Raw genomic sequence first — 20000 nt, forward strand, 5'->3', positions numbered from 1 at the left:
CAGGAAAGAAAATCTGTTCGTTTCTTCCGAATTTACTCCGGATTCTTAGCAAAGTGTCTTTGCTCTGGAAAATATCATTTGAGTTACCAAATTGGAATGTTTCTTTTTAATGTATGACTTTTCTTGAAGAATTCACAAACTTCTGGGAAGTTATTTTCCTGTTCTTTACCTATTATCTGCCTACATGCTAAGCATAAAGATTTTTCTCCTTGACACAATTTCCCCAATGAACGTCGATTCCTTTATTTGTTAGTTTTTCTCTGATGGTTTTGATGAATTTCAACACCATCCTATGAACAGTTGCTAGCTTATGGAAACTGGAAAACTTAGTCAGGGGTATCAAGTGTTCAATGCTATTGATGTCTTTCTTGTTATTTTCTTTACTTTCAGAATCTGTTGAGACAGTGATTAAGGAAGTATCTTCCCTTTCAGGGCCGGGTACTTCATCTCTCTTTTCAAGGGGGTTTGGCACCTTGAAACTAAACTGAACCTCATTTTTATGAAGTTTCTTAAGAAACTCGGGTCCACCATGATACGCAGTCTTCTGAAGTCTCCTGTATGAGACACATCTACTAATATAATCTGCAGGATTATCATATGCATTCACAAATGAAAATGTTATTGGGAAAACTTGGCACAAGTCACCTATAGCTTTCAACCTATTTTGAATAAAAACTCCTTTCTTCTGCAATTTATCATATTTATATGTATAAGAGTAAAGCCAATTAAGAGCAACCATACTGTCTGAATATATCGCCATGCTCACAATTTTGATTGGAGTAATGACTGATTGACCAGCAAGTTCTTGAAATAAACTGATTACAGTCTCTGTGGCTAGTCCCAAAGCTTGAAATTCAATTACAGGAATGGTTTTCTTCTCTAACTGTTTGTTAACGACCCTGCTCTTGGCTGTCAAAAAACTTTTATTACCATTGAAGACATTTACAATATACACCACAGTTCCATAAATATCCTTACTTGCATCTGAAAATGCTACTAGTTTATAAGTACCATCTGTCCTACCCAGGAATCTAGGAATTACTACTTTAGGAGTAGAATTCACCTGTTTTCCAATAAGTGTCCATTCCCTTTTTAATGTTTCTGAGAGAGGGCTATCCCATGTGATAGTCTTGTCTTCTTGAAGCTTTTTAAGAAACAGCCTGGCCCTGTTCAAGATTGGTCCATAGATATTAAATATATCATAGATACTATTCAATGCTGACAAAATTGACCTCTTTGTGCTAGCTTGCGTATCGAGGAAAATCTTACCAGGGCCTAGTGTGTCTGCTTCCCTATCCCAAACCATGCCGAGCAACTTTTCCTCTTTGGGTGTTTCACTATCATAATCTCGGTCAATTATTTCTTGCAGTTCTGCATCGTTTGTTACGAATTGTTGCAATTCAAATTTGTATGGTCCAAAGATATTAGGGAGACAGTAGTACGCTTCATATAAAGCCTTGGCAGAGTTACACGAATATGACCCATTGTCCATGTAAATGGTATTATACAGCGATTTCTTTAAGTTAACCATTTCCTTGTTGTCACTCTCGACATCCAATATCAAGATCTTGAACAAAGCTAGCATGAGATGACAAGGGCTAGGCCTTAGGCCAAAACTTAAACGCTTGTTCCTATAGCCCACAACAGTAAAGTCACCCTTAAGAATATTTCGATACCATAAGAACAACAATCTATTCTGATCCTCTTCCTTGAGTCCTATCATCAAAAATGCCTTTTTCAAGTCAAAACAAATCATATGGGAGTCAAATCTCTGCATAATCAGAGAAGTTGTAATTTTGTGATTCAGACAAGGGCCTGGAAGCATACACTGATTGTGACTATAAGTGCTCTTCGCAGATTTGTTTTTCTCACACAAGTTAGACAGAAACACGACTCGACACTTAGTCGTGTCTCTGGCCATTTTGAACACAGGCATATGAGGCAAGAAACTAGCTTCTGGATGTTCATTTATAAAAGAATTAATATCTTCAATTTTCTCTATGATTCCCAGATTTTGTTGTTCTTTAAATACATCATTAACCATCTTTAAATGCTCAGGTTTATTCTTCATACGTGTTAAATTAGACTTCAGTATCATCCGGGATAAACTGAAGTTCTTACCTAACAAATGGGATATCTTGTTGTTCCACATCAGTGGCATTACTAGTCTACCTTCTTCATCTCGTTCTGTACTATCAAGAACATACTTTACTAGCTTTTTATTGGTTTCTGTGTCATCTTCAGATAGCTGGGATTTTTCATAGTCCAGATATTCAATGCATTGCTTTTCAAGCATTTCTTCCGTAGCTTTAATCAATTCAGACTGCTTTAGCTTACCCTTTTTGTTAAAAATAGCATAGGTGGAATTAGTGTTGACTTCTTGAACTTTGATACTCGCCAGTGATCTGTTGGATATCAAGTCAACATCGTCATCTCGAAGTTCAGACTGAGAGACTGCCAAAAAGATATGTTTATCGAGGAATTGTAATAGTCTATTAGTCTTGGCAGATTCCCCTACCATACAAAGTGTGTTTCCTTGAGTGCTAACCGCAGTATGTGAACTATTTCCAATATTAATGTTAGGTAAATAATCCAAGTTTTTCATCATTCTGTTAATATTACCTGTGAGCATGACACCAACTGGAGTGTCAAGATACACAGAGGGATTGCTTAATCCAAACTTGTGTGTAGTTAGCGACAGCAAAAAGTCAGCATCATTTCCCAAGATAAGACCAATGTTACCAATAGTGTCTACACTACCACTAAGAAACTTATCTGCTAAAATGTAATGTCTATCTTGAAATTCTTTAACAATGACATTTAAGCCCTCCAGTTTCAACTCTATATCAATACTGGGTACAACGACTGCTTCGATGGAATGCCATGCCCTACCTAACTTGAGAGGTACATTAACAATATCAGTTACAAGGTCCCTAGTAGAATTAAAACCATGAATAGTCATATGGACGTTTTTTGCTAAGACAGGGAACTTCATATGGTTTACATGCTTATCACAAATAAAATTTCTCTGGCTACCACAATCTCGTAAAACTCGAACCACATTATCTTCTTCAGCCACAGAACATGTAAAAGTTGGTAAAATTGCAGCACCACCAGTAACATTTTGATGAATTTCAGCTAATGTGAGGCTATTTAAAGTATGCTTCGGTTCTGGCTTTTTCCCACTAGTATGCATAGAGGTTTCAGTGGATTCAGTATTACTAGAATCAGAAGCTTTAGTACTGGAACTATTAAGCCTCTCCTTAGCAACACACAGGTATGTAAAATGCCATCCACTGCAATTTCCACACCTTTGGGTAAACTTGAATTTACACTGACGAGTCACATGATTATGATAGCCACACCTAACACAAGCATTCAGCTCTTTAAGTTTCTCTACTTTCATTTTAGGATTCGCAAAAACTGGGCAATTTACTAGCAAATGTGCGGTATCTTGCTTACCATCCTTTGTACATAGGATACATGACTTATATTTAGGGCTAACACTAACTTTGGTTGCGAGAGTTGTGCTTGATTCTATATTCTTAGTCCTAGTTTTCTCCTTTTGCTCAAAATTTCTTTCATTCGTTCTGTTATACCTCTCAACAGCCTCAAATATGTTACTTTCAATTTCACTTAATGAGGGTTTGCTTTCATTTGTTATCTGAATTAGTAAAGATTGAAAGCGATCATTAAGACCATGCCATATGAAGTACTGGAGAACATCGTCAACTTTGACGTCAAGCTTTTTGAATGCATTCATAATAGTTTTCATCGAGGCTACAAAGGCATATGGATCACCTGATAAAGTTAACTTCAATTCTACAAGTTTCTTAATTGCATCATATTTTTGTGTTAATGGAGTTGCAAATGCTTGCAATAATAATTTCTTTGCCTCGTCATATGACTGGTTATCAATATCAAGAGAATCCACAAGTGCCTTTGGAGACTTTGACAACTGATTTCGTAGATACATAAACTTCAAGTGATTTGACCAATTTTGTTTGTCAGTCAATTTTTCAAATTCATAAAAGAACTTTACTAAACACTGACCCTTGGTGTTGTCATATTCAGGTAAAGGAACTTGAGGCATCCTTAACTCATTCTTAAGGTTAACTACCGGGGTAGGCGTGGTTACAGTTTCTAAACTAGAAGCCTGTTGCCTTTGTAAACTTAATAAAGCCGACATTATCTTTTTCTGGTAGTCTTCATCTGTGAAAATCTTTTGTTCAATGGAGCTTTCGTCTTCCTTATCTATGACATAGTTCAATATTTCCTGGTCTAACCCTAACAGTTCTTTTTCTAACTGTTCAAGTCTGTGAATATACAAAAGTCTATCTTGGTCAGACAATCCTTCGAGATTCGATTGAACTGTATTATATATCTTTGTTACTCTTTGCCGAGCGTAAGAACGCCGTTTCTTCAATATATCCTCAGACATGTTAATAATTCTACAAAGTTAATCTAATACCAAACCTAGATAAACACAAATCAAAGTTTCTAGCAATAACGAATATTTATCCGTGTTACAAAACACATATATTCACTTCAATAAAAATATTCAAATAATGAGCACAAATTTGATGCTTTCACTACATATACCAATAAGCCTATATCAAATATGAAAAATAAAGAAGCCGAGGACAGCCCCACCCACAATAAAAGGCTTACAACACAAAGGACAGGGAGGTTAAGGATTGCACGTATCCTGTCACGGTCGCCATATGGAAAAACATATCATGCAATGATATACAAATTAATGGTGACAGGGTAAATTAAAGAAATCGTTTAATTTATATTTAATTACAACAGTCAAAATGAAATAGAAAATTTATAACTGAGTAAAATAAAATTTAATCCCTTTGCTTGAGAGAATCCTTGTCCTTTGTGCACTGTAACCCTTCCAAACCGTGCTATATTCTTAGAGAGATGACCTTACGCCAGACACCACTCCAGCACAACATGGTCACCACTGAATTTTTCCATAACCTGACAATACAATGAAATATCTATAATAGAGGTCATGGCCATCTATGGTTTAGACTAAGGCGTAAGCCTTAAATGTTTTACTTAAATGTAAATATATAAAATGTAATAAATTATATAGCAAAGATCGTAATATTCTTAGTATTTAGCTAAGTTTTAGGCTAGCCTGATTCAAATTTAAAGTTATTTACTAAGATATATGCCTAGCTTAAAATTTAGTATAAGTTTTTTCCAGTGCTTAGTCTACTTAGCCAACATATAAGCAAGCTCAATAGCTCAGTCTTAAAGTTTTTAGAAGTTTTTTAACGTTAATATATGAAAGAACTGAGTTACTCGTTAGCTTAACCTCTGATACTTAAACCTCGTTGAGTTTTACAAAAGTTCACAAGAAAATAACACTTATAACAATTATCAAGTTCCTTCTAAATATCACGAACTATCAGGTAATATTTTATAGGACGTGCAAGTTAGGTTAATGAACCGACAAAGTTCATATATACTGTAAGCAATTTGAAAATCGACTGAAACACGCGTAAATGTAACTCGATTCTTACCTCCAAACTGCTTAAAACCCGTCTCCTTTCTCTCCCCAAATCCTTCGGTAGTTTTGTTGAATTTCGCCTTCATCGTCAATGGTAGCTGTCCTCGGCATACTTCTTAATAGTAAATCTTCATATTAATTATACCATTAAACTCTGTCATCCATGAAGACTATAAGCAGATCGGCTGATATATGTAGGAGTGTTCAACAACAGGTCCTGTCGTTCTGGTCTTCGAGTCACAACTGCTCTTCTGCGTTTTGGCAGTTATATCGTCACCTCTTCTTCGAGACATTATATGGTCGCCTCTGCTAAACTTTGTTATTTCGTTTATAGCTTTGGGTTTGAAAAGGTTAATCAAGAAAACATTTATCATGAATCAGTCAAATTAACTTTATGAACATGAACTTTAGCCACAATAAAGTAATAATAGTAAATCTAAATAGCTAATTACAACTTGGTGATTACGATTCATGAGAAGTAGAAGGAACTCAAAACATAAACTCCTAAATCCCATGCTTAACAAGAAACAAAATATTTTAAAAGGTATCCGGGAGTTTATGTAAATAAAAGAGAAATAACATACTGTCAAGTAAACAATAAATGTGAAATATATCTTTGATATATTTTGTATACTCCCAGCAACAATTTGATTAAAGTTTACTAAGTTTAATCAAAGAAACCATTTGTTCACCCTTTACTCACTCCCAGCAACAATTTCATTACACACTCTTTATAGCCCATGTGTATCTTACCCCAAAGAATATGGTAATATACATAACCATGTAAGCCTATTATACTAGGCCCTCTTGAACCAAGAGTTCTGTGTTTCTCATAGATTCAAGTGCAGCGGCCCGTTTACTTCTCTCTCTGACTTTTAATTGATCAATAGGTAATTCAGTTTCAACTTCAACAACAGTATGAAATCCTTCTTTAGGAAGAAGCAAAATGAGTGAATCTGTTGTCCTGTACACAACTTCACGAGACTTACCCTTAAGCACACGAGCTGCTTTTACTTCCCCTAGGTGATTTACTTCTGTCTTCTTTACTATACCAAGTGGATAAGTACTTGGTTTGCTTGCATCCTCTTTTAACAGAACAATATCTCCAACAGCCAAGGTTTTATGATTGATAGGTCTGTAACGATCCCTTTTATCTACTGCTTGATTAATGAGAGTTGCAAGAAATTCTGAATGATATGCCTCAACTAGTCTGTTTCTAGCTTGTCTAAGCTTATAGTAATTATCCTTAACATCATCAATAGCACTACTACCAGGCACCCAATTGGTGTCATCTGAAGAAGAATTCTGCAACTCGGGAATAATGTTCACTGATACCAGATCATAGCCTTTAAGTAAACACTCAGGAGTTATTGGTTTTTCTACATTATCAATACAAGCATCTCTCAGACTATCCTTAAAAGCAATTGGTCTTTTGTTAATAAGATGGACAGTTTGACAAATAAGGAAGTAAAAATCTTGATAATCTAGCAGTGTTCTTAATAGAACTAAAAATTAGCTTTTTCACCATTTTTACACAGCTTTCAACTAGCGAACCCAAAGAACTATTACCTTTGGCATAATGCTCGAACTTCAGGGGCTTAATGTCATTTTCTTCAAAGAAGGCATGCGTTTCAAAATCGTTGAGAAAGGTTCCAATGATTCTACTACCAGCAGTTAGCTGGGATCCCAAATCAGATATGCAAAATTCCGGGATGCCAAACTCATATATGTGTAGTTGGAAGGCCTTGAGAAAGTCTCGAGTATCAGCAGATAAACATATCTTCAAGTTGATGGCACGACTCCACAAACATGTCACGCATAATAACCAAATCTTCTTCCTTTCACCATTCCATATTACTGTATAAGGACCGATGTAATCTATGAAAATATACCTGTATGGAATAGGTGGTGGATTGCTCCGAAAATCCCTATAGGCACTCTGATTTGCTTTGATTGGTCTCTCATTAAGCCTTCTACAAGTTATACATTCTCTAAGTACCTTCTTTATTGTGGAATAAAAGTGGATTATCCAAAATTGCTTACGTAACTGAGCCAAGATCGAATACACACCAGCGTGTCCTAGACTAACATGCATATCACGAATAAGCAATTTAGTTAGCAAACTATGCTTAGGTAACAGCACAGGAAAGAAAATCTGTTCGTTTCTTCCGAATTTACTCCGGATTCTTAGCAAAGTGTCTTTGCTCTGGAAAATATTCATTTGAGTTACCAAATTGGGAATGTTTCTTTTTAATGTATGACTTTTCTTGAAGAATTCACAAACTTCTGGGAAGTTATTTTCCTGTTCTTTACCTATTATCTGCCTACATGCTAAAGCATAAAGATTTTTCTCCTTGACACAATTTCCCCAATGAACGTCGATTCCTTTATTTGTTAGTTTTTCTCTGATGGTTTTGATGAATTTCAACACCATCCTATGAACAGTTGCTAGCTTATGGAAACTGGAAAACTTAGTCAGGGGTATCAAGTGTTCAATGCTATTGATGTCTTTCTTGTTATTTTCTTTACTTTCAGAATCTGTTGAGACAGTGATTAAGGAAGTATCTTCCCTTTCAGGGCCGGGTACTTCATCTCTCTTTTCAAGGGGGTTTGGCACCTTGAAACTAAACTGAACCTCATTTTTATGAAGTTTCTTAAGAAACTCGGGTCCACCATGATACGCAGTCTTCTGAAGTCTCCTGTATGAGACACATCTACTAATATAATCTGCAGGATTATCATATGCATTCACAAATGAAAATGTTATTGGGAAAACTTGGCACAAGTCACCTATAGCTTTCAACCTATTTTGAATAAAAACTCCTTTCTTCTGCAATTTATCATATTTATATGTATAAGAGTAAAGCCAATTAAGAGCAACCATACTGTCTGAATATATCGCCATGCTCACAATTTTGATTGGAGTAATGACTGATTGACCAGCAAGTTCTTGAAATAAACTGATTACAGTCTCTGTGGCTAGTCCCAAAGCTTGAAATTCAATTACAGGAATGGTTTTCTTCTCTAACTGTTTGTTAACGACCCTGCTCTTGGCTGTCAAAAAACTTTTATTACCATTGAAGACATTTACAATATACACCACAGTTCCATAAATATCCTTACTTGCATCTGAAAATGCTACTAGTTTATAAGTACCATCTGTCCTACCCAGGAATCTAGGAATTACTACTTTAGGAGTAGAATTCACCTGTTTTCCAATAAGTGTCCATTCCCTTTTTAATGTTTCTGAGAGAGGGCTATCCCATGTGATAGTCTTGTCTTCTTGAAGCTTTTTAAGAAACAGCCTGGCCCTGTTCAAGATTGGTCCATAGATATTAAATATATCATAGATACTATTCAATGCTGACAAAATTGACCTCTTTGTGCTAGCTTGCGTATCGAGGAAAATCTTACCAGGGCCTAGTGTGTCTGCTTCCCTATCCCAAACCATGCCGAGCAACTTTTCCTCTTTGGGTGTTTCACTATCATAATCTCGGTCAATTATTTCTTGCAGTTCTGCATCGTTTGTTACGAATTGTTGCAATTCAAATTTGTATGGTCCAAAGATATTAGGGAGACAGTAGTACGCTTCATATAAAGCCTTGGCAGAGTTACACGAATATGACCCATTGTCCATGTAAATGGTATTATACAGCGATTTCTTTAAGTTAACCATTTCCTTGTTGTCACTCTCGACATCCAATATCAAGATCTTGAACAAAGCTAGCATGAGATGACAAGGGCTAGGCCTTAGGCCAAAACTTAAACGCTTGTTCCTATAGCCCACAACAGTAAAGTCACCCTTAAGAATATTTCGATACCATAAGAACAACAATCTATTCTGATCCTCTTCCTTGAGTCCTATCATCAAAAATGCCTTTTTCAAGTCAAAACAAATCATATGGGAGTCAAATCTCTGCATAATCAGAGAAGTTGTAATTTTGTGATTCAGACAAGGGCCTGGAAGCATACACTGATTGTGACTATAAGTGCTCTTCGCAGATTTGTTTTTCTCACACAAGTTAGACAGAAACACGACTCGACACTTAGTCGTGTCTCTGGCCATTTTGAACACAGGCATATGAGGCAAGAAACTAGCTTCTGGATGTTCATTTATAAAAGAATTAATATCTTCAATTTTCTCTATGATTCCCAGATTTTGTTGTTCTTTAAATACATCATTAACCATCTTTAAATGCTCAGGTTTATTCTTCATACGTGTTAAATTAGACTTCAGTATCATCCGGGATAAACTGAAGTTCTTACCTAACAAATGGGATATCTTGTTGTTCCACATCAGTGGCATTACTAGTCTACCTTCTTCATCTCGTTCTGTACTATCAAGAACATACTTTACTAGCTTTTTATTGGTTTCTGTGTCATCTTCAGATAGCTGGGATTTTTCATAGTCCAGATATTCAATGCATTGCTTTTCAAGCATTTCTTCCGTAGCTTTAATCAATTCAGACTGCTTTAGCTTACCCTTTTTGTTAAAAATAGCATAGGTGGAATTAGTGTTGACTTCTTGAACTTTGATACTCGCCAGTGATCTGTTGGAAATCAAGTCAACATCGTCATCTCGAAGTTCAGACTGAGAGACTGCCAAAAAGATATGTTTATCGAGGAATTGTAATAGTCTATTAGTCTTGGCAGATTCCCCTACCATACAAAGTGTGTTTCCTTGAGTGCTAACCGCAGTATGTGAACTATTTCCAATATTAATGTTAGGTAAATAATCCAAGTTTTTCATCATTCTGTTAATATTACCTGTGAGCATGACACCAACTGGAGTGTCAAGATACACAGAGGGATTGCTTAATCCAAACTTGTGTGTAGTTAGCGACAGCAAAAAGTCAGCATCATTTCCCAAGATAAGACCAATGTTACCAATAGTGTCTACACTACCACTAAGAAACTTATCTGCTAAAATGTAATGTCTATCTTGAAATTCTTTAACAATGACATTTAAGCCCTCCAGTTTCAACTCTATATCAATACTGGGTACAACGACTGCTTCGATGGAATGCCATGCCCTACCTAACTTGAGAGGTACATTAACAATATCAGTTACAAGGTCCCTAGTAGAATTAAAACCATAAATAGTCATATGGACGTTTTTTGCTAAGACAGGGAACTTCATATGGTTTACATGCTTATCACAAATAAAATTTCTCTGGCTACCACAATCTCGTAAAACTCGAACCACATTATCTTCTTCAACCACAGAACATGTAAAAGTTGGTAAAATTGCAGCACCACCAGTAACATTTTGATGAATTTCAGCTAATGTGAGGCTATTTAAAGTATGCTTCGGTTCTGGCTTTTTCCCACTAGTATGCATAGAGGTTTCAGTGGATTCAGTATTACTAGAATCAGAAGCTTTAGTACTGGAACTATTAAGCCTCTCCTTAGCAACACACAGGTATGTAAAATGCCATCCACTGCAATTTCTACACCTTTGGGTAAACTTGAATTTACACTGACGAGTCACATGATTATGATAGCCACACCTAACACAAGCATTCAGCTCTTTAAGTTTCTCTACTTTCATTTTAGGATTCGCAAAAACTGGGCAATTTACTAGCAAATGTGCGGTATCTTGCTTACCATCCTTTGTACATAGGATACATGACTTATATTTAGGGCTAACACTAACTTTGGTTGCGAGAGTTGTGCTTGATTCTATATTCTTAGTCCTAGTTTTCTCCTTTTGCTCAAAATTTCTTTCATTCGTTCTGTTATACCTCTCAACAGCCTCAAATATGTTACTTTCAATTTCACTTAATGAGGGTTTGCTTTCATTTGTTATCTGAATTAGTAAAGATTGAAAGCGATCATTAAGACCATGCCATATGAAGTACTGGAGAACATCGTCAACTTTGACGTCAAGCTTTTTGAATGCATTCATAATAGTTTTCATCGAGGCTACAAAGGCATATGGATCACCTGATAAAGTTAACTTCAATTCTACAAGTTTCTTAATTGCATCATATTTTTGTGTTAATGGAGTTGCAAATGCTTGCAATAATAATTTCTTTGCCTCGTCATATGACTGGTTATCAATATCAAGAGAATCCACAAGTGCCTTTGGAGACTTTGACAACTGATTTCGTAGATACATAAACTTCAAGTGATTTGACCAATTTTGTTTGTCAGTCAATTTTTCAAATTCATAAAAGAACTTTACTAAACACTGACCCTTGGTGTTGTCATATTCAGGTAAAGGAACTTGAGGCATCCTTAACTCATTCTTAAGGTTAACTACCGGGGTAGGCGTGGTTACAGTTTCTAAACTAGAAGCCTGTTGCCTTTGTAAACTTAATAAAGCCGACATTATCTTTTTCTGGTAGTCTTCATCTGTGAAAATCTTTTGTTCAATGGAGCTTTCGTCTTCCTTATCTATGACATAGTTCAATATTTCCTGGTCTAACCCTAACAGTTCTTTTTCTAACTGTTCAAGTCTGTGAATATACAAAAGTCTATCTTGGTCAGACAATCCTTCGAGATTCGATTGAACTGTATTATATATCTTAGTTACTCTTTGCCGAGCGTAAGAACGCCGTTTCTTCAATATATCCTCAGACATGTTAATAATTCTACAAAGTTAATCTAATACCAAACATAGATAAACACAAATCAAAGTTTCTAGCAATTACGAATATTTATCCGTGTTATAAAAGATATATATTCACTTCAATAAATATATTCAAATACCGAGCACAAATTTGATGCTTTCACAACATATACCAATAAGCCTATATCAAATATGAAAAATAAAGAAGCCGAGGACAGCCCCACCCACAATAAAAGGCTTACAACACAAAGGACAGGGAGGTTAAGGATTGCACGAATCCTGTCACGGTCGCCATATGGAAAAACTTTTTACTTGAAATCATGCAATGATATACAAATTAATGGTGACAGGGTAAATTAAAGAAATCGTTTAATTCATATTTAATTACAACAGTCAAAATGAAATTGAAAATTTATAACTGAGTAAAATAAAATTTAATCCCTTTGCTAGAGAGAATCCTTCCAAACCGTGCTATATTCTTGGAGAGATGACCTTACGCCAGACACCACTCCAGCACAACATGGTCACCACTGAATTTTTCCATAACCTGACAATACAATGAAATATCTATAATAGAGGTCATGGCCATCTATGGTTTAGACTAAGGCGTAAGCCTTAAATGTTTTTACTTAAATGTAAATATATAAAATGTAATAAATTAGATAGCAAATTTCGTAATATTCTTAGTATTTAGCTAAGTTTTAGGCTAGCCTGATACAAATTTAAAGTTATTTACTAGGATAAATGCCTAGCTTGAAATTTAGTATAAGTTTTTTTTCCAGTGCTTAGTCTACTTAGCCAACATATAAGCAAGCTCAATAGCCCAGTCTTAAAGTTTTTAGAAGTTTTTTAACGTTAATATATGAAAGAACTGAGTTACTCGTTAGCTTAACCTCTGATACTTGAACCTCGTTGAGTTTTACAAAAGTTCACAAGAAAATAACACTTATAACAATTATCAAGTTCCTTCTAAATATCACGAACTATCAGGTAATATTTTATAGGACGTGCAAGTTAGGTTAATGAACCGACAAAGTTCATATATAAGCAATTTGAAAATCGACTGAAACACGCGTAAATGTAACTCAATTCTTACCTCCAAACTGCTAAAAACCCATCTCCTTTCTCTCCCCAAATCCTTCGGTAGTTTTGTTGAATTTCGCCTTCATCGTCAATGGCAGCTGTCCTCGGCAAACTTCTTAATAGTAAATCTTCATATTAATTATACCATTAAACTCTGTCATCCATGAAGACTATAAGCAGATCGGCTGATACACAAAAAACATGTAGGAGTGTTCAACAACAGGTCCTGTCGTTCTGGTCTTCGAGTCACAACTCCTATTCTGCGTTTTGGCAGTTATATCGTCACCTCTTCTTCGAGACATTATATGGTCGCCTCTGCTAAACTTTGTTATTTCGTTTATAGCTTTGGGTTTGAAAAGGTTAATCAAGAAAACATTTATCATGAATCAGCCAAATTAACTTTATGAAGATGAACTTTAGCCACAATAAAGTAATAATAGTAAATCTAAATAGCTAATTACAGCTTGGTGATTACGATTCATGAGAAGTAGAAGGAACTCAAAACATAAACTCCTAAATCCCATGCTTAACAAGAAACAAAATATTTTAAAAGGTATCCGGGAGTTTATGTAAATAAAAGAGAAATAACATACTGTCAAGTAAACAATAAATGTGAAATATATCTTTGATATATTTTGTATAATTGGTGGCCGGCAGCCAGGTGCTACCTTGTGTAGTTGCCGGCCGGCAGTCATTGCCGGCCGGCACATGCATTTGAACCAGCGTTCTGCCGCATTATAGCTCTTAAGTAGTATACTTTAGAACTAGTTAAGATGTTTGCTGGCCGGCACATTACCTTCTATACTGTAGCCAGTATTTTTCAGTATAGTATATACTGTAGGGAAGAAACTATAGTATAGTATTTGTTACAACACTGTGTTTTCTAACGCTTTTTTGTTATCTTGCACAGCCCTTTGGTGTATCCTTACAGAATAAAAAAGTGAGTCCTTTCTTGTCTACTATCCGGCATTTTAAAATCATCTTTTGGGTGTGAGCTACACCTGTTTCCTCTGGAAATTATTCATTGGTTGCTCTAGGATAGATTAACCATACGATTTTATTATCTGGAAGGTTGCAGCAATTGACTGTGCGGGAAACACAAGTGTGTGTCTTTCCTTTCTGGTTTAATTATGCTAAGCTATGTATATCCAGTGATACGTAGTTCACTTGATACTCATGGAAATTTCTTCTCTTTACAGGAGGACTATCCGAAGTGTGGAAGCGTTTTCTGCAACGTCCCCAGCAAGAACTTCTGCGGACTTGATTTGTGTAGGAGGCACGCAGCATGCGCAGCCTCCAAAGGTGATCTCCGGTATTGGGACCCGCAGGTATGTACCGTGTGCACAAACCTGGTTGCTGAGGCTTTTGATTCCCCTAAGACGGCAGAGTCAAGGGATGCAGCAAAGGAGAAGCTTCGTACCTGGGTAAGGGGTTTTCAGAAGAATACCTCCGGGCCCTATCTTCCAAGCGAGAAGATGAGGGCTTACCTTTTCCCCAGAGCATCAGCTGAGGCAGTGATTCCCCAGCCTCAAGTGGAGATACCAGTAGTTCAGATCCCTGTGGATGCTGAAGTCACGGACGCCCTGCAGGACATGCAATTGGACGACAGGATGTCGGAGGAGTCCGAGCGTTTGGAAGATGACCTTCTGGCAGAAGACCAGGATGAAGAGCAGGCTCCAGACAATGAAGAGGAAGAAGTCGACGAGGTGTCAGCTACCCCGGTTCAGGCCCCTGAACCTATTCCCTCAACATCGTCCTCTCTCCCAGAAGAGCTGGGAAAGACCCTTTCCTCCATCGTTGGAATGATCCAACAGATGCAGAGGGAGAATAATGAGAAGGCGGCTGCAATGGAGCTGGAGATGCGGAGACTTGCAGCATCACGTGGGCCCCAGAAGAAGCTCAGTGTGAAAGACCTTCCCTTGTGCTCAGATGCTAACCCTTGGAGGTATGCTGAGCACATGCCTATGACGACCGGGAAAATCGTCATTTCGGAGAAGTTGGGCTCAGTTCCCCTTGAGGAGGTGGAATTCTGGCCCAGGAAGGGGTCGTATCCGGACTGTTATGTCCGTTTAAGGAAGGAACCACCCTCAAAGGAGGAGACAGAGCCGAAGGAGGTCATAGTTTTGGACCATGCTAAGGCTCAAGCTTTGCTGTCGTGCTCGATGAAAGAGAGGGGCTTCACAAACTCAAAGGTACCTGCTTTGAGTAAGAAGCACCCTTCCCTTGTGTCCTTTCCTGCTAGAGCCTTCCCCTTTATGCAGAAAGGGTTTGCAGCTGTACTGAAAGCAGTCAAGCCATGTCCCTCCTTGGAGGAGTGTAAACCTTTATCTTTGGCCCTACCCATGGACCACAAGGACTGGAAGGACGTCCATCTTACCTTCTCAGTCGGGAAGTTGGAGGCTGATATTGCCGGACGTCAGTTCGGTGAGAACCTCCCCAAGCTGTCTGACTTTCTTTTGCGATGGGAGCTCGAGACAAAAGAAAGACTGGCTGCCTCAATGTCTTTTCAAACCACTCTTGAGACAATGGCAAGTGACCCCAAGGTTCATGAGATGTTCATGGTAGTGGCTAAGACACATCTGGCCACAGTGACGAAGGACCTTTACAGCTTCGTCAAAGCAAGGAGGGTTTGTAGGGAGTTCGTGTTCGCTTCGGCTGCGGTGAGGCACGAGCCGAGGAAACTAATCTCCTCCAACATTTGGTGCAAAGACCTCTTCCCTAGTGAAGCGGTCAAGGAGGTTGTAGATAAGGCCGCCACGGAGAATAGAAACCTTCTCCAGAAGTGGGGCCTATCTCTCAAGAGAAAGTCTTCCCCGGATGAGGGTCCCCAACCAAAGAGGAAGACTAAGAAGACTAGGCTACCATCTCGGCCAGCCAAGCCATTCAGACAGCAGCAGCAACAGCAATTGCCTATGCCTACAGTGCCCCAGATGGTGACACAAACCCCGACCACATTCCAGTGGGTACCTCAAGCCGTGTCGACGCAGTCTCCGGCATTTAACCCAACATTCGAAGGGCAGTCAACTACCTTTCGAGCGAAGCCTAGAGGAGCAGCCAGAGGCTCGTCTAGATGCCCCTCAAGGGGGAGGGGATTCAGGGGTGGTCGCGGTCAGGGAGGCAAGGCCTCAGGACAGCAGTCAAAGTGAGATGATTCCGGTAAGAGGGAGACTTCAGAATTTTCGGGATCGGTGGACCTTCGATCCCTGGGCCCACAGCCTACTCAAGAATGGACTGGGTTGGAGCTGGTACAGCACTCCACCCCCGTGCCCTCGATTTTTCCAACACTCCACCCACGTTCTGGAGGAGTACATTCAAGAACTGTTGGAGAAAAAAGTGATCCGAAGGGTAAAGTCCATCAAATTCCAAGGGAGGCTGTTTTGTGTTCCCAAGAAGGACTCAGAAAAAACTCAGAGTCATTCTGGACTTGTCGCCACTCAACAAGTTCATAGTGAACTGCAAGTTTAAGATGCTAACACTGCAACACATAAGGACCTTACTGCCCAGGAGGACATTTACCGTCTCCATAGATTTGTCAGACGCCTATTGGAACGTTCCAATCAATCGCCATCTCTCCCCCTACCTAGGGTTCAAGCTACATCGAAGACTCTACGCCTTCAGAGCCATGCCATTCGGGCTAAATATAGCCCCAAGGATCTTCACGAAGCTTGCGAGCGTAGCTCTCAAACAATTACGCCTAAAGGGAATCGAGGTGGTAGCCTACCTGGACGACTGGCTGGTGTGGGCAGCATCCAAGACAGAATGTTTGCAAGCTTCCCTGCAGGTGATCCAGTTCCTAGAGTATCTAGGCTTCAAGATCAACAGAAAAAAGTCTCAACTTTCTCCATCTCAAAAGTTCCAGTGGTTGGGAATCCACTGGGACCTAGTGTCAAACGAATTCTCCATCCCGGCGAAGAAGAGGAAGGAGATAGCTCGGTTCTGTCAAGAGACTTCTGGATTCCGAAAGAATATCAAGACGCGAACAGGAGAGAGTGCTGGGTTCTCTCCAGTTTGCTTCGGTAACAGACCCGGTGCTAAGAGCACAGCTAAAGGATGCAACCGGAGTTTGGAGAAGTTATGCATCAAACGAGCGAAGAGATCTGATAAGACCAGTTCCGCTTCGTCTACGTACACTTCTCAGGCCTTGGTCCCAAGTCAGGCAACTAAAGAAGTCGGTACTTCTTCAGCCACCTCCCCCCTCGTTGACTATTCACACAGACACCTCGAAGGAGGGGTGGGGAGGTCTTTCTCATCGGAAGAAGGTCCAAGGGACTTGGTCCAATCTATTCAAGACATTTCACATAAACCTTCTGGAAGCTATGGCAGTACTCCTTACCTTGAAGAAAGTCTCCCCGCGTCGCTCGATCCACATAAGGTTGGTGCTGGACAGCGAGGTGATTGTGATATGCTTGAATCGACAAGGATCGAGGTCACCACCACTCAACCAGGTGATGTTGGCCATCTTTCGACTGGCGGAAAAGAAGAAGTGGTACCTGTCGGCAGTTCACCTTCAAGGAGTCCGCAATGTGACAGCGGACGCTCTATCCAGATTCACACCGATAGAGTCGGAATGGTCCCTAGACGCAGGATCATTTTCCTTCATCTTGAGTCGAGTCCCAGAACTGCAGATAGACCTCTTTGCGACGAAAGACAACAAGAAGTTACCCCTTTACGTGTCCCCGTACGAGGACCCCTTGGCGGAAGCGGTGGACGTGATGTCCCTCGACTGGAACAGATGGTCCAGGATTTACCTGTTCCCTCCTCACAACCTTCTGTTGAGGGTCCTCAACAAACTGAGATCTTTCAAGGGAGTAGCGGCAATAGTGGCTCACAAGTGGCCGAACAGCGTGTGGTTCCCTCTGGCATTGGAACTACGGCTGAAGATTCTACCGTTACCAGATCCAGTTCTGACCCAGCGAGTCCAGAAGTCGACTGTCTGCGCTTCATCACAGAAAACCCGGACCCTGCAGCTCATGATTTTCTCTCCCTAGCGGTGAGAAAACGTTTCGGGATTTCGAAGGACAGTATAGACTTCCTAGAGGAATATAAGTGCAAATCTACTAGAAGGCAATATGAGTCATCTTGGAGGAAATGGGTGGCCTTTGTCAAGGCGAAGAATCCGCAAGAGATCTCGACGGACTTCTGCTTATCTTTCTTCATCCACCTCCATGGTCAAGGGTTAGCAGCTAACACAATTTCAACGTGTAAATCTCCTTTGACAAGACCCTTTTTATATGCCTTCCAGGTCGACCTCGCTACCGAGATTTTTAATAAAATTCCGAAAGCCTGTGCTAGGCTCTGACCTTCAGCACCTCCGAATCCCATTTCATGGTCTTTAGATAAAGTTCTTCATTTCGCTTCACTGTTGAACAATGAGGAGTGTGTGTTAAAGGATTTGACCCAAAAAGTTATTTTCCTATTTGCACTCGCGTCCGGGGCCAGGTATTAGTGAAATTGTAGCCCTCTCGAGAGAGGAGGGCCGTGTTCAGTTCTTGGATGGGGGAGAACTGAACCTGTTTCCGGATCCTACGTTTCTCGCCAAGAACGAATTACCCACCAACAGGTGGGGTCCCTGGAGAATCTGCCCTCTGAAAGAAGATGCATCTGTATATCCAGTAGAATGCCTAAAGGTCTATCTTCGTAGAACTTCAGACTTCAGGGGTGGTCAACTATTCAGGGGTGAAACATCAGGCTCAAATTTATCACTGAAACAACTTAGGGCGAAAATCACATATTTTATTCGCAGAGCGGATCCTGACAGTACACCCGCAGGTCACGATCCGAGGAAAGTTGCCTCATCCTTAAATTTCTTTAATTGTATGGATTTTGAACATCTTCGTTCATACACTGGCTGGAAGTCTTCAAGAGTAATCTTTCGTCACTATGCGAAGCAAGTGGAGAAACTAAAGAGGTCTGTGGTAGCAGTGGGTTGAGTCGTTAACCCTGCTGTTTAACTCTGCGAGGAACAGTGGATTTAATTGGGACGATTAATTCCGGGGTGAGTGTGTAGTTACAAACTGTTCTACAAACTAAGTGTGAGGGCACGGGGTTGCCCACGTTGACTGTTCCACTTTCAGAGGTGAACCTAGCATAAGTGCAGACATGTGTGCCAAGCGTTTCCAACGCTAATGTAACTGATTAGTAATACAAACTTTTACAATTTTGATACCTCGGTATGTTAAAAGTGGCGCTAATGTTTTTCTTTCAGATAAACAAGTTTCTGTTTACTATCATGCTTATGCTTATTTTTGGGTTATCCTCCTCTTATTTATATATATAATTGTTGTTTAACCTGTTTTATTTATTGTTTGTCAATAAACTAGTTCTTGTGAACCTTGCGTCTCCTTCACCTGTGTCAATTTATTTGAAATAATTTAGCATTACATACTATGTATATTTATCTGGGATAATTCTAATAGAATGTTCCTTTATGCAAGCATTTGTTGCATTGGTTTATGCTTTCCCTTGGTGGGAGGACTCCATGCCCTAAGGGGACGGTGGCGGATATGCAAGTTTCCTCCTACTTGGATATAAACCTTTGTCCAATCCAGTAAGGTACGGGGAACTGGTCGATATTTCATATTGACGCAGTGGTTCTTTACAAACTATGCTTTACATAATATAGGGTGAAACCACTATATTGGCTTGTCTGTTATTCATACATAGGGATATGTACCCTTCGAGACTTTTCCAGAGTCTAGTAGCACTCTTCCCTGTAGGGGGCAGGAAGCACTAACATGGTTTATGGTTAGTTGAAAAGATGTATAACGGCAACATCTTAGGTCTCTAGGTCTAGTTGGCCGGGAAATACCTTCGGGG

At 39.3% G+C, this 20000-nt stretch overlaps 2 protein-coding genes across 2 annotated transcripts; both read right to left on the reverse strand.

Moving 5' to 3' along the window:
• Positions 1 to 187: 187 nt before the first annotated feature.
• Positions 188 to 4441, reverse strand: LOC137626853 (uncharacterized). Its single transcript, XM_068357838.1, has one exon. It carries the CDS (start codon positions 4439 to 4441, stop codon positions 188 to 190), a length of 4254 nt encoding a protein of 1417 aa, XP_068213939.1.
• Positions 4442 to 6319: 1878 nt separating this feature from the next.
• On the reverse strand, positions 6320 to 12113 carry LOC137626854 (uncharacterized). Its single transcript, XM_068357839.1, has 2 exons — positions 7097 to 12113; positions 6320 to 6873 (listed from the first exon to the last, which is right to left on the reverse strand). The coding sequence occupies exons 1-2, from the start codon at positions 12111 to 12113 to the stop codon at positions 6320 to 6322; spliced, it is 5571 nt and encodes a 1856-aa protein (XP_068213940.1).
• Positions 12114 to 20000: the final 7887 nt, after the last annotated feature.

The sequence above is a fragment of the Palaemon carinicauda genome, chromosome 34 (genome assembly GCF_036898095.1).
Source record: "Palaemon carinicauda isolate YSFRI2023 chromosome 34, ASM3689809v2, whole genome shotgun sequence".
In the NCBI taxonomy this organism is placed as follows: Eukaryota; Metazoa; Arthropoda; class Malacostraca; order Decapoda; family Palaemonidae; genus Palaemon; species Palaemon carinicauda.